The sequence below is a fragment of the Chiloscyllium plagiosum genome, chromosome 40, assembly GCF_004010195.1.
Source record: "Chiloscyllium plagiosum isolate BGI_BamShark_2017 chromosome 40, ASM401019v2, whole genome shotgun sequence".
NCBI classification, from domain to species: Eukaryota; Metazoa; Chordata; class Chondrichthyes; order Orectolobiformes; family Hemiscylliidae; genus Chiloscyllium; species Chiloscyllium plagiosum.
Genome location: NC_057749.1, coordinates 10407678 through 10423589, shown reverse-complemented (window position 1 = coordinate 10423589; position 15912 = coordinate 10407678). Strand labels below are relative to the sequence as shown.

The following is a 15912-nucleotide window of genomic DNA, read 5'->3' as shown; positions in this document are numbered from 1 at the left end:
AGGAGCTCTAGGTCCCTGGCCACAAGGTGCAGTGCCAATCTTCCCTTATCAGGCATGTTCAGGCAAGTTAATCAAATCATATAGGGGAGCCCTGGATGGCCAGCTCTTGACTGGGCATTATAAAGATGGCACCGATGCCAAGAATCCTAGGATGCATTGTCAGTGGCAGATACACCCAGCTACAGTGAGGGAGAGAATAGGACAAACATGAGGCCATAGGGATACACTGCATAATTAATGAGTGGGTTTGGGATTGTAACATGAAAAAACAAACTAGGGCCTCGTGAAGAGAAAGCCTCCACATGACTCAACAAAAATGACATTCATCTCAGAATCTTGATTTTTATGCAAATAAATACGATGCCTGGGGCGCTTGTGGTACAATTACAATGTTTAAAAGATTTCGGAATGGGTAGCTGAATAGGGAGGATATGGGCCAAATGCTGGCAAATGGGGCTTATAGAGCTACCTTGATTATCCAAATGAGTCGGACAGGAAGTATTTTGTTCGGATAACTGATTATGGTTCCTGTGGTGACTGCAATAGGAGGAACAGGGTTTCCGTGGCAATGGCAATAACAGGTATAGGGTTCCCGTGGTGACGGCAATGGCAGGAACATGGTTCCTATGGCGACCCTGTTCCTGCTCCTGCCCTCAGCCCAGGTTGCCTGCTCTGGCTGTGCTTTTATTTAAATTGAATATAATTTTTACGGGACCTTGAGATCTTGTTTGGATAATCCGAAATTCTGATCTTTGATGTTCGGATAACTGAGGTTGTTCTGTAGATTAGTAGAGACTGTCTGGTCAGCATGGATTAATTGGACTGAAGGGTCTGTTTCCATGCTGTACAACTCTATGGTTTGGAGATGCCAGTGTTGGACTGGGGTGTACAAACTTAAAAATCACACAACACCAGGTTATAGTCCAACAGGTTTAATTGGAAGCACACTAGCTTCCAATACAGTGTATTCTAACAGATGAAAGGCTTAACAGACAATCAATTTTTCAATGTATAATTTCAGTTACATCACACTGCAAATTTTTGCTATAAATTCTGTGTGTTAGGATTGAGCCCTCCACTATCACCTGATGAAGGAGCGTCGCTCCGAAAGCTAGTGTGCTTCCAATTACACCTGTTGGACTATAACTTGGTGTTGTGCGATTTTCAACTCTATGGTAGTATTCCTATCTCCTATTCCTGATCCAGAAAGCCAGGATTTTAATCCTACTTGGTTCAGAAGTATCCAAACAGGTTGATTGTAATAGCTGTATGGTGCTTCACTTTACATCTCTTCCACTCACCTTTGTGTCATTTCCCTCGTTACTTGGCAGACAATCCAAACTCAGCAAAGTGCTTTGAAACTGTGTGCATTTTGAAAACTTGTGTAAACATTGACCAACACAAGCCAGCAAAAATTAGGCAATGCTGAAAAACAATCAGTCTTTGAACAACCTCTAGCCTTCCATGCCTATTATCTAGGTTCATGAAGTCTGTTTGTTACTCATCAGCAATATTAAACCCGTGAAAAGACCTATACTGCTAAGTCTTTGCTTATGATGTTTCCTTGCCTTAGAGTTGACCAGTGCGAACTCATGTCCACTTATTTTTCTCAGAGTAAAGACTTTTAATCTTCAGTGAGGCTGAGTAGGGAGGTACGTTCTTTACATTTTCAAAAGCTCCCCATCAATTCATCAGATTGTCCTGGCTGTTTGACCATCAGGTTGGATGTCTCATTGCAAATGCTTGAATCTTAGGCCTCTGGAATAGTTTTCATACCACTTGGGCTTTGTCAGACAAGCCTTTGCGACTGTTACCTGTCCTGCAGGTATGCGGGCCAAACCACTTCAGCTGCATTGAGAGTGTGGAAAAGCAGCTGTAGTCCAGTAGGGAATTGAGGAGAAATGTTAGGAAGGTGAACCCGTTAGATGTCGAATAGCTGAAGTGAATCGCACTGACAGAGGGAAGCTGGATAAACATATCAGCAAGAAAGGAACAGGATGATATATCAATTAGGTGAGACAAGATACGTAGAATAATATTCTTGAAGAGCATCAATGCAAGATGGGTTTGATGGCTGAATGAACTTTGTTCAATATTCAGCTAGACCCAAAGAAATATTTGCATTTATACACCATTTTCCAACAATATAATAGGAAAGAAAATTTGAAAAATGTTTCAAACTGCTTTGAGACATTCTGAGTGCTGAAAAGGAGCTCACTAATACATGTACTTTAATCTTTCAGTCCCTTGATGGAATAGAACTTGAATCAAACTGAAAAGAGAGACATGTCACCGAAGGCTACCATCTTATATTCATCAGGACAATTGCAAGAATGCCAAATTTCAAATAGTCACAGCACTTGATACTATTGGAGTGATAGGCACTGATTGGTTGGCAAGTACATTGCTGTGGAGCAGCACAGAGGAAATTATAGGCTCCTCCAGCTCCCAGGAAGTGCAAGAATACCAGAGACTTAAACAAATTCCTTTTGTTTGAGTAGTTGTGTGTGACTTCTAACAAGAGTAAATGAGCCAAGTTATGGGCTCAGCTGATTATCTTCAGCGGGCTGTTAGTGTAGTTATGAGCACACTCAGGATTGCTTGTCAGATGGCAGTGGCAGAGTAGGCAGCATCCAGGCTGCTGGACTCGTGCTTGTCCTCTCCGTCCACTTTTCCTTTTCTTTTCATTTTTCCTTTAGCCCTTCTTTTCTCGGTTTTATTGAATTTTCACTCAAATTTGCCTGATGAAGAGAGTTCTTCAGTAGGAAGGTGGTTTTGTTGGGATCCGTAGCAGCGGTGGTGTCTTCAGAGGTGGCGTGGCTACAGAGTAAGCTTACCTGAAACCTGGAGCGGGACTCTCACTTGAATATGGAGTGGGCTGGTGAATCCTGGAGTGGGACCCTGGCAATGGCATAGTATAGGCTGGTGTAGACTGGACCAGGACTGTAGCAGCAGAGCAGGGAACTTTGGACTCTATTTACCTTTATTTTTTATTTTATTTTAAACTAATGAGAATGGCGCCGATGCACAGTGACGGTACTCACTTTTCACTGTGTTTTATGTTGAATACACGTGATAAAAAAATGATTCAATACAATTTCACCTTCACTTCAATTCCCTGCTGCATTGTTGGACAACTTTGAACTATTGCCTTTCAGGCTGTTATCTTCTCATACTGGTCTGAAGGAATGCTGGGTATTTTCTGACCAACTTCTTCGACGGTGATAGCAGCAAGTGGGCTTGAACAAAGGCTCTTGACCCAGGGGTGGGGTTACTATAACTGTGACGCAAGAGCCCTTGCATGAGATATTATGCAATGAGGGAACAAGTGATAGATATATTAGTTAAAGGTTGATTGATTGTATAAATATCAGGAACTGCTAAACAGTGGGTGTAACCTCTTTGGAGTGTGGCTGACTGAAATAATGCTCTCTCTAAAATTGAGGGCTTGAGCCCTATTTAAGTACTATTATCTATATATTGTTCGGCTGAAAGTACTTAATGGATTCATTAAGGTCAGAACAAAATGAGTACAAGAAGACACATGCAATTTAATATGAAGCAAATTTATTGGCTTAATTAACTTAATATCATTGAGAGACATACACACATCAATGAATGAATCTATTCACTTAAACTACATAATATACCTACATTTACAAACAAGTGGATGTCCCTTCTATCTGTGGCAACTTTGCCGACAGTGGCACTCGGAGTTCTGACTCAGATTCCATAGTATTGGTCTTGTGTACCCGAGCCCCATGGTGAAAAATCCAATTAATGGGGCAAGGTTCCTGATATTAATAATATTCTGAATCTAAGATTATGCGTTGACTCTCTATTCCGGAATGCTTACAGTACTTTTCCAGGTATTCCATTGCAGAGAAAATAAGCTGAAAACATCTCCAGTTGGCTCTGCGTTAACTATACAGAAAAATGGTTCCCACAGACAATCATGGATGTACGTTACCTCCCAGCCAAAACAGTCATTTTTTTTACACCAAGACTGCAAGGTCAATCCTGATTTCCCAACCTTCTCTATCAACCCAGTCTGTGTATCATTATTTAATGCATCAAATGCAAAGGAAGACCATTTGCCAATGCACTGATAGGAATTTGTGTAAACATAGAATTTTTCTCTTGCAGTGTAACTTCCATGTTCTTAATCTTCTCCTCACTCCCATCCACCCCACAGGATGTAAACTATAAAGTAAAAGTCAAAACTGAGTTGCATATCCCCAGTAGATCAAGTCCAAAATGAGTCTCACCCTCCACCAAAAGGCAATTACTTATATTCACAAACAAGCAGAAAAAGAACTGGGAATTAAACCTTTCCATTTGTCAGGAAGTTTTAAAGACTCCCTACACTTCACAAGTTCCAACTGTCTCAGTCAGTTAAAGTTCACTCTGACATGGCTGATATAGCACATTGACTTGGCAGTGACTCATTGCTTATCTGTTTTGCTGTTCGGGAACAGGGTATCATCAGGGGAAACAAGTGAGCACATCCCCACTTGATGGACTTGATGAACTAGATTGTCACTTTCTGTATAGTACTGAGAGAGTGCCACACATTCAGAGTTATCATTATTTGGAGGATATCTTAAACTGAGACTCCACCTGCCCTATCAGTTGAACATTAAAGATCCTTGCAGTATATAAGTAATGTGTTACATCGGCCTGTGTGGTGTACACCATCACAGGCCGCAATGCAATTTCATGGCAAGACAAAGCCACTTTAAGATGGTACTTAGAGACAGTTAATATTTTCTTGATCTAAGAAGGCTCTGTAAATATTCTTTAGTGGCCCAACAAGATCATAAAAACTGAGTATTGCAAATTTTTTTTTTCTTTATGACCAAGTGTGATACTCACTAGAAAGAGAGCAACAAGAACAGAACTCTGTAGGAAGCTGGGGATTGCTGGCCCCATTGCTGAGATACTGCATCATCGATAGTCACAGGTGAGGTGCCGGGAGACTGGAGGTTGGCTAACGTGGTGCCACTATTTAAGAAATATGGTAAGGACAAGCCAGCGAACTAGTGGATCCTGACGTCAGTGGTGGGCAAGTTATTGGAGGGAATCCTGAGGGACAGAATGTACATGTATTTGTAAAGGAAAGGACTGATTAGGGATAGTCAACGTGGCTTTATGCGTGGGAAATCATGTTTCACAAACTTGATTGAGTTTTTTGAAGAGGTAAAAAAGAGGATTGATGAGGGCAGAGCGGTGAACGTGATCTATATGGACTTCAGTAAGGCATTCAGCAAGGTTCCCCATGGGAGACTGGGTAAGCAAGGTTTGATCTTATGGAATACAGGGAGAACAGCCATTTGGATACAGAATTGGCTTGAAGGTAGAAGACAGAGGCTGGTGGTGGAGGGTTGTTTTTCAGACTGGTGGCCTGTGACCAGTGGAGTGCCACAAGGATCAGTGTTGGGTCTGCTACTTTTCGTCATTTATATAAATGATTTGCGTGTGAGCATAATAAGAGGTATATTAAGTAAGTTTGCAGATGACACCAAAATTGGAGGTGTAGTAGACAGCGAAGAAGGTTACCTCAGATTCCAATGGGATCTTGATCAGATGGGCCAATGGGCTGAGGAGTGGCAGATGGAGTTTAATTTAGATAAATGCTGCATTTTGGGAAAGCAAATCTTAGCAGGACTTATACACTTAATGGTAAGATCCTAGGGAGAGTTACTGAACTAGGAGACCTTGGGGTACAGGTTCATAGCTCCTTGAAAGTAGAGTCATGGGTAGATAGGATAGTGAAGAAGGCGTTTGGTATGCTTTTCTTTATTGGTCAGAGTATTGAGTACAGGAGTTGGGAGGTCATGTTCCGGCTATACAGGACATTGGTTAGACCACTGTTGGAATATTGCGTGCAATTCTGGTCTCCTTCCTATCGGATGGATGTTGTAAAACATGAAAGGGTTCAGAAAAGATTTACAAGGATGTTGCCAGAGTTTGAGGATTTGAGCTATAGGGAGAGGCTGAAAAGGCTGGGGCTGTTTTTTCTAGAGTGTCGGAGGCTGAGGGGTGACCTTATAGGGATTTATAAAATCATGAGGGGCATGGATAAGATAAATAGACAAAGTTGTTTCCCTGGGGTGTGGGAGTCCAGAACTAGAGGGCATAGGTTTAGGGTGAGAGGGGAAAGATATAAAAGGAACCTAAGGGGCAACGTTTTCACGCAGAGGGTGGTATGTGTATGGAATCAGCTGCCAGAGGAAGTGGTGGAGGCTGGTACAATTACAATATTTAAAAGGCATTTGGATGAGTATATGAATAGGAAGGGTTTGGAGGGATATGGGTTGGGTGCTGGCAGGTGGGACTAGATTGGGTTGGGATATCTGGTCAGCATGGACGAGTTGGACTGACGGGTCTGTTTCTGTGCTGTACATCTCTATGACTCTATGACTCTAAGTGGTGGATGTGGACACCATTACGACCTTTAAAAGACAGTTGAAAAAGGACATGAATAGGAAAGGTTTGGAGGGATATGGGCAGGTGGGACCAGTTTTGTTTGGGATTATGTTCATCATGGACCGGTTGGACAGAAGGGTCTGTTTCCATGCTGTCTGACTCTACGACTCTATGACAGACTTACTTTCCCTCAATCACACATTGCATTATCTTGGACTGTTTATAAATGGCCTTCTACATTATGCAATTGTTAATCAATAATCAGCAAAACTTTGGGAAAAGTTTGACAAACTCTCACAACTTCAAAGAATGTCAAAGGATTATGTAAAATAGCCTGCAATTGCCCAGACTTACTTTCCCTCAATCACACATTGCATTATCTTGGACTGTTTATAAATGGCCTTCTACATTATGCAATTGTTAATCAATAATCAACAAAACTTTGGGAAAAGTTTTACAAACTCTCACAACTTCAAAGAAAGGATTATGTAAAATAGCCTGCAATTGCCCAATGGTAGACTTTGATTCACAAAGTGGTCGGGGTGGGGGGGGCAGCAGGGGAATTTGTGTCAGCTTTACTTCAAGGACAACAGAGAGATGGAAAGATATTTTAACTGTTATTGAGCTTAACATCTTTTAAAAGGCAGCCTGCGTTTTAGGCTGAGACTGGGGATGGCGAAGCCGGAGAACCTGTCAGTTGTGGCTCACTCTCCTGGAGATCTGCGGCTGGTAATCAGTAGTTTCTTTGCTTTCACTCTATGTATCTGGGCTCTCCCCTTGGGTGGCCAGATTATGCACTGTTTGAGATGCAGTGTTATAAAGTGTGCACAAATCGTATTGACATCGTTATTTTGACTGTTCAGTAAAAGAAAGAAAAAGCATTTACTCAAGGCATCAGAAATTCAATTGTGCCCAGATAATGGACATGCAGGCAGGTGGGGGTAGTAGGGGAGCTAGACGCACATTGTTTACACCTGTCAGTGTCGTCCAGCTGTCTAACTGGTGCAGTCCTGAGGTATTCATCAACTGCACATGTTTGACAGGGGTCTGGCTGGCTGGTGCAGAATGCTGTTGAGTGTCTATTGAGGACATCTCAAGTAGAGGGCAAACTCTGTCAAGCCTTCTAATATGCTTCAATGTGAAGACCATAACAACATTAAATGTGAGAGCTACGGGAAAGTGAGAGGTGCAAAATATGTTTTACACACGTGCCACTTGGTACTGTGCTAAAACGATTCAGGGGGGCCCTTTATACACGATATCCTGCCTTGCATACAGACAGGGGCTCAGGGAAGACAGGGCCACCGTTAACAGGAATGGTTCCATTCCTCCACCTCCAGTTACTTGAAGTAAAAATCTTTAAAATCTCTCCGAGTGACTCATTTATTTAACAGGAACAGTTTTAGCAGTAAACATGTTTGCTACATTCAACAAGTGTGATTAGAGATATGATGACAGATTCTACCTCCATGAGATATAATTCACTGCTTTGGTTTACTTCCAACATGTCAATTTGAGGTCAGACCACGGCGAGTGCAGGCAAATAACACAAGCTAAAGTGTTTTTGAGTTGAGTTGACCCACTTGGCTGCATGCAGGTATTCCAGAGGTTTGTTGCAATATTTCCCCCTCGGGCTGGTTTCAATGCACCTGAATATCATACAAAAAACAACGCAGTGAAGGAAGAAATTATTTCAGATTAAGAGTTAAGATTTGGGGAAGATTGCATTGCAAGTTATTGCATCAGGGAATTTGCATTTCCCAACAGCCATGAATTTGAATGGCAGCCAGTTCAAAAGTAGATTCCCACAACGCGTGGTGATAGATTACTGCTGAATTAGATAATGTTCTGGGGACTCGGGTCTGAATTCAATTAAAAATAAATGTGAAATTAAGACTCAAATGATGACCATGAATTCATTGTCAATTGTCGGAAAAACCCATCTGATCCACTGGTGTCCATTAGGGAAGCAAACTGCCTTCCTTACCTGGTCTGGCCTACATGTGACTCCAGACCCACAGCAATGTGGTTGACTCTTAATTGCCCTCTGGGGAATTAGGGATGGGCAATAAATGCTGTGAATAAAAATAAGTCACCAATTGACTGTCAGAGCTTTGCAGAAGGCTACCATGGGATGGCAGAGTGGCTCAGTGGTTAGCACTGCTGCCTCACTTTACCAGGGTCCCAGGAAAAATTCCAGCTTCAGGCGACTGTCTGTGTGGAGTTTGCACGTTCTCTGCATGGGTTTGCTCCGGTTTCCTCCCACAGCCCAAAGATGGGCCGGTCAGGTGAATTGACCATGCTAAATTCCCCATAGTGTTAGGTGCATTAGTCAGAGGAAAATAGATCTGGGTGGGTTACTCTTCAGAGAGTTGGTGTGGACTGGTTGGGCCGAAGGGCCTGTTTTCACACTGTAGGGAAATCTAATCTAATCTGCATTTTGTTAACATCTTTAACATGGTAAATCATTTTCAAGTCTTTGAGTCATCATTGTCTACAGGTTCAGCACCAGAGGACTGGAGGATTGCAAATGTTGTGCCCTTTTTCAAGAACGGCAGTAGAGATGACCCAGTTAATTATAGATCAGTGAGCCTTACATCTGTTGTAGGAAAAGTTTTGGAACGGATTATAAGAGATAGGATTTATAAGCATCGAGCAAGCAACAATTTGATGGAGATAGTCAATATGGTTTCGTCAAGGGCAGGTTGTATCTCACAAACCTCATTGAGGTTTTTGAGATGGTGACCAAGCATGTAGATGAGGGTAGAGCAGTTGACATAGTCATAGAGTCATAGAGATGTACAGCATGGAAACAGACCCTTCGGTCCAACCCGTCCATGCCGACCAGACATCCCAACCCAATCTAGTCCCACCTACCAGCACCCAGCCCATATCCCTCCAAACCCATCCTAATTCATATACCCATCCAAATGCCTTTTAAATGTTGCAATTATACCAGCCACCACCACATCCTCTGGCAGCTCGTTCCATACACGTACCACCCTCTGCGTGAACAAGTTGTCCCTTAGGTCTCTTTTATATCATTCCCCTCTCACCCTAAACCTATGCCCTCTAGTTCTGGACTTCCCGACCACAGGGAAAATACTCTACCTATTTATCCTATCCATGCCCCTCATAATTTTATAAACCTCTAAAAAGTCACCCCTCAGCCTGCGACACTCCAGGGAAAACAGCCCCAGCCTGTTCAGTCTCTCCCTGTAGCTCAGATCCTCCAACCCTGGCAACATCCTTGTAAATCTTTTCTGAACCCTTTCAAGTTTCACAACATCTTTCCGATTGGAAGGAGACCAGAATTGCACGCAATATTCCAACGGTGGCCTAACCAATGTCTTGTACAGCCATGTTGTACATGGGCTTCAGTAAAACCGTTGATAAGATTCCACATGGTAGGCTTTTGGGGAGGATGCAGAAGCATGGGATTGATGGTGATTTAGCAGTTTGGATTAGAAATTGGCTTTCTGTAAGAAGGCAGCGAGTGGTGGTTGATGGTAAATATTCAGCCTGGAGTCCGGTTACTAGTGGTGTGCCACAAGGATCTGTTTTGGGACCAATGCTGTTTGTCATTTTTATAAATGACTTGGAGGTAGGCACAGGTAGATAAGTTATTAAGTTTGCAGATGACACTAAAGTCAGTGAAGTAGTGGACAGTGTGGAAGAATGTTGCAAGTTGCAGGGGGACTTGGATAAACTGCAGAATTGGGCTGAAAAGTGACAAATGGAGTTCAATGCAGATAAATGTGAGGTAATTCACTTTGGGAAGAATAACAGAAAGGCAGAGTACTGGGTCAATGGAAAGATTGTTGGTAGTGTGGATGTGCAGGGGGATCTTGGTGTCCATGTACATAGATCCCTGAAAGCTGCCACCCAGGTTGATAGTGCTGTTAAGAAGGCATACGGTATTTTAGGTTTTATTGGTAGAGGGATTGAGGTCCGGAGTTGTGATGTCATGCTGCAACTGTACAAAATGCTAGTGCGGCCTCACTTGGAATATTGTGTGCAGTTCTGGTCGCCCCATTAGAGGAAGGATGTGGAAGCATTGGAAAAGGTGCAGAGGGGATTTACCAGGATGTTGCCTGGTCTGGAGAGAAGGTCTTATGAGGAAAGGCTGAGGGACTTGGGTCTGTTCTCATTGGAGAGATGAAGGCTACGACGGGATTTACTAGAGACATACAAGATGATCAGAGGATTAGATAGGGTGGATAGTGAGAGTCTTTTCCTTAGACGATGATGATGTTGGCTGGTATGAGGGGGCAATACTGCAAATTGAGGGGTGATAGATTTACGACAGATGTCAGAGGCAGGTTCTTTACTCAGAGAGTGGTAAGGGCGTGGAATGCCCTGCCTGCCAATGTACTTAACTCAGGCGCATTAGGGGCATTTAAATAGTCCTTGGATAAACATATGGATGACGATGGGATAGTGTAGGGGGATAGGCTTAGATTAGTTCACAGATTGGATCAACATCAAGGGCCAAAGGGCCTGTTCTGTGAAGTATTGTTCTATGTCCTACAGAATTTGGAAGAGACATGATCCACAAGCTTGGTCAAACAGGGTCTCAAAGAGGAGACAGAGTTAGTGAGGTTTAGGGAGAGAGTTTAGAGTTTAGGATCTAGCTGATTAAAAGCATGACTGCAGTGCTGGCAGCAACTCAAATTGGATATGCCAGTCAGCGACTGGAAGAATGCAGAGATTTTGGATGGTTTTATAGTGCTGGAGAGGATTACAGACTAAGGGAAACCAAGGTCAAAGGCATCTGGATGTGTATATGAATAGGGAGGGGTTAGAGGGATATGAGCCAATTGCTGGCAAATGGGTCTAGATTAGGTTAGGATATTTGGTCGGCATGGACGAGTTGGACTGAAGGGTCTGTTTCCGTGCTGTGCAGCTCTATGACTCTACACTGCATGAGTGGCTAGAATGCAAGAATGGGAATATTCAAATTGAAATGCGTCTGGATTGGGAGACAGAGTGTGTTGGTGAGCATAAGGGAAATGTATGACTGGCGTGACTGGCAATTACAGCCATTGCTTTAAGGTTTCCACTGTTACAAAGTATGGCTGGACTTACTTCAACAAACACCACTACATCAGAGTGACCAATGAACAGATGTCACCGCCAGTCGCTGGAATATAGTCCAAGCCTCTTGCTGGCAAGAATTGGCAGAGAACTGGGGATAGGTCATGTGGTCACATCTGTGTCACATTGTCTGTACCGGGGCACTGTCTCACACTTGCCCAGACAACAGTTCTGACCTCTCAGTTAAAAATCACACAACACCAGGTTATAGTCTGACAGGTTTAATTGGAAGCACTAGCTTTCAGAGCGCCGCTCCTTCATCAGGTGGTTGTTGAGTATAAGATTGTAAGACACAGAATTTATAGCAAAAGTTTACAGTATGATGTAACTGAAATTATATATTGAAAAAGACCTGGATTGTTTGTTAAGTCTCTCATCTGTTAAACAACCACCTAATGAAGTAGTGACACTCCAAAAGCTAGTGCTTCCAATTGAACCTGTTGGACTGTAACCTGGTGTTGTGTGATTTTTAACTTTGCACGCCCAAGTCCAACACCGGCATCTCCAAATTCTGACCTCTCAGTGTCAACTGTGGCTCTCATCCACATTGAAAAATCCCGGAGACATTGTGTACCATTAGTTTGAATCCAGGTTGTGTTTTTAAAATCCTTGCTGACGAGATGTTCTGCAAACAGTGCTCAGATATAACAGAATTGTGTCATGATGTGTAACCTGAGCCTGAGGCATTTGAAGTGAATAGGATGCAAGTATTAGATTAGATTACTTACAGTGTGGAAACAGGCCCTTCGGCCTAACAAGTCCACACCGACCCTCCGAAGAGCAACCCACCCAGACCCATTCCCCTACATTTACCCCTTCACCTAACACTACGGGCAATTTAGCTCGGCCAATTCACCTAACCTGCACGTTTTTTGGACCGTGGGAGGAAACTGGAGCACCTGGAGGAAACCAACGCAGGCACAGGGAGAATGTACAAACTCCACATAGACAGTTGCCTGAGGCGGGAATTGAACCCGAGTCTCTGGCGCTGTGAGGCAGCAGCGCTAACTACTGTGCCACCGTGCCGCCCATATGTGAGCACTGCTTGTTACAACAACATCAACATTCAGATGTGAATGGCGGGGACACATCCTCCCTGTGGAGCAAGAAGAAATGCCAAAGAATTGAGCATGAATTTAACAACAGAGCAATTTATTTGAAAACTTACAAATGGAGGAAAATTGCAAATTAGCTCAAGGTTGTAAAGTAATAGGTATACCTTCCTCTGTGAGCATTAAATCCAAAAGCAAAACTGCACCCTCACATCTAAACTTCAAAACGTGGCAATATTACAGAATCATAGAGCCACACAGCAGAGAAACAGGCGTTTCGGCCCACCATGTCTATGCCAGCCCACAAACACCAAACTACACTAATTCTGTTTACCTGCACTAGGCCCATATCCTACTCTGCCCTGGCATTTTATCCAGATTTGGAGGTGCTGGTGTTGGACTGGGGTGGACAAAGCTAAAAATCACACAACACCAGGTTATAGTCCAACAGGTTTAATTGGAAGCACTAACTTTCGTCAGGTGGTTGTACAGTATAAGATTTTAAGACACAGAATTTTTAGCAAAAGTTTACAGTGTGATGTAACTGAAATTATATATTGAAAAAGATTTGGATTATTTGTTAAGTCTCTCATCTGTTAGAATGACCATGTTGGTTTCAGTTCTCTCATATGTAAATTGCAAAACCTTTTTAAAAGTTACATTCTCAAGTGAACTTTAACAATAGGTGTCATGTTGGCCCAGATAATGTACTGAAGGTGTGAGCTTCCCTGTGTGAGACTGTGCCACACTGGTCAGACTGATTCTATTTCTAAAAAATGGATTTACAGAATCTTACATGGACTCATGCAGTTTTTGAGCAAAATCAAATGTAATTCTGCAAGTACAGATTCACCCCACAATCTTATTTGTGTATGTGTGCATGTGTGTTTGTGTGGGTGGGAGGGATATTTATGGAGTGTCTGTGAGAGGGTGCGTGTGTGAGTGTGGGAGTATATGTGTGAGTGTATGAAAGAGGGTCTGCGTGAGTGTGTGTGCGTGTCTCGAGTGTCTGTGTAGGAATGTGTGTGTGTGTGTGTCTCCTACACACACACACACACACATTCCTACACACACACACTCACACTCTATCATACACTCACACATACACTCCCACACCCACACATGCACCCTCTCACAGGCTTACACACCTTTACACTCACATTCACACACGCATCCTCTCACAGACACCCATTAACATCCCTCCCACCCACACAAACACACATACACAAATAAGATTGTGGGGTGAATCTATACTTGCAGAATTAGATTAGATTAGATTACTTACAGTGTGGAAACAGGACCTTCGGCCCAACAAGCCCACACCAACCCTCTGAGGAGCATCCCACCCAGACCCATTCCCCTACATTTACTCCTTCACCTAACACCATGGGCAATTTAGCGTGGCCAATTCACCTAACCTGCACGTTTTTGAACTGTGGGAAGAAACCAGAGCACCTGGAGGAAACCCACGCAGATACAGGGAGAATGTGCAAACTCCACACAGACAGTTGCCTGAGGCAGGAATTGAAACTAGGTCTCTGGCACTGTGAGGCAGCAGTGTTAACCACTGTGCCACCGTGCCGCCCAACTGTGCCATTCCACACGCAAACCACTCTCTGTGTAAAATATCTGCCCCTTATGTCGTTTTTAAATCTCTCTCTACTCACCTTAGCAATGTGCCCTCTAGTCATGAAATCTCCCATCCTAGGGAAAAGACAACTACCATTAACCCTACCTATACCCCACCACCCTCAGGCAGCACGTTCCATATTTCTACCACCCTCTAGATGAAAGAGTTCTTTCTCAGTTTGCCTCTAAGCCATTTGCTGTTCTCCTTAATCTTATACCCTGTAGTCTTAGACACGTTTGCCATGGGGAAAAGACTCTCATGATCTACCCTGTCTATATCTCCCATAATTTCAATACCTCAATCAGATCTTCCCCCTTGGTCTCCTGTGCTCTAAGGAAAGCAAATCCAGTCTATCCAGTCCATCCTTGTAACTGAGACTTTTCATTCCATGCAACATCCTGGTGAATCTCCTCTGCACCCTCTACAGTCCAACCATGTCCTTGCAATTGTACTTCTGTAATACCACCTAATGGCTACCCGGCTTGCACAATGCACAGATACTTCAATGTAAAATGTGACAGGAAATCTGGTGTAGATCATTGTCAGTCATGGTGTCAGAGTTTAACTATGTTGCATAATTTGGCTCCGACTCCCCCTGAATATCTAATAATTCAACAACAACAGAAACAGAGATTGCTGGAAAAACTCAGCAGATCCGGCAGCATCTGTGGAGTCAACGTAGAGCTAATGTTTCAAGTCTAGTGACCCTTCTTCAGAATTTCTGTTTATTTTTCAGATGTCCAGTTTCCACAGTTTTTGTTTCTCTTTAATAATTCAGCCAATTCGTCTAAGAACAAATAGTTTTTCCATCACACATTGGTGAATTACACTGCATACAGGAGCTAGTTAGGCATTATAACAAGCAATTCTTTCAGCTGCTTCTCTCTGAAGACATTTTGGTAAATCAGTGGTGACTGAACTCTCATGGTGGCATGTATTGTGCTTATGTTGCTGGTTTACAGATTGGTGTGGGGATTGCAGAGAGATTAGAGATTGCCAATTAGATACAAAATTGGTTTAATGGCAAGAGACAGAGACTAATGGTGGAGGATTGTTTTATGGACTGAAGACCTATGATCAGCAGTGTTCCACAGGTGTTGAGTCCACTTTTGTTTGTCATTTGTATAAATGATTTTGCTGAGAATATAGAAAACATGTTTAGTAAATTTGCAGATAACACCAAAATTGGTGGTATAGTAGACAGTGAAGAAGGCTATCTAAGATTACAAAGAGATCTTGATCACTTGGGGCAAGGAGTGGCAGATGAAGTTCAATTTGGATAAATGTGAGGTATTGCATTTTCTTAAAAAAACAAGGGCAGGACTTATAAAGTTAATGGTAGGGTCCTGGGTAGTGTTGTCGAATAGAGAGACCTAAGGGCACATAATTATTTGAAGTTTGCATCACATATGGGCAGGTAGGTTATGAAAGCGTTTAGAGCTGAAAAAAGTGTTGCTGAAAAAGCACAGCAGGTCAGGCAGCATCAAAGGAGCAGGAGAATCGACGTTTCGGGCATAAGTCCTTCTTCTGGAATGAGGAGTGTGTGCCAAGCAGGCTAAGATAAAAGGTAGGGAGGAGGGACTTAGGGGAGGGGCATTGGGATTGCGATAGGTGGAAGGAGATTAAGGTGAGGGTGATAGGTCGGAGAGGGGGTGGGGACGGAGAGGTCGGGAAGAAGATTGCAGGTCAAGAAGGTGGTGCTGA

The 15912-nt window shown here is 43.1% G+C and overlaps 1 protein-coding gene across 1 annotated transcript in view; it reads left to right on the top strand.

Annotated features, from left to right (window-relative positions):
• The first annotated feature begins 7004 nt into the window (after positions 1–7004).
• LOC122542497 (sorbitol dehydrogenase-like) overlaps positions 7005–15912 on the top strand; it is a 48364-nt gene continuing 39456 nt past the window's right edge. Inside the window, exon 1 of the mRNA XM_043680284.1 lies at positions 7005–7158. Within this exon, the coding sequence (XP_043536219.1) occupies positions 7102–7158 (57 nt within the window). The 5' untranslated portion in view covers positions 7005–7101. The remainder of the gene's footprint in view (positions 7159–15912) is intronic.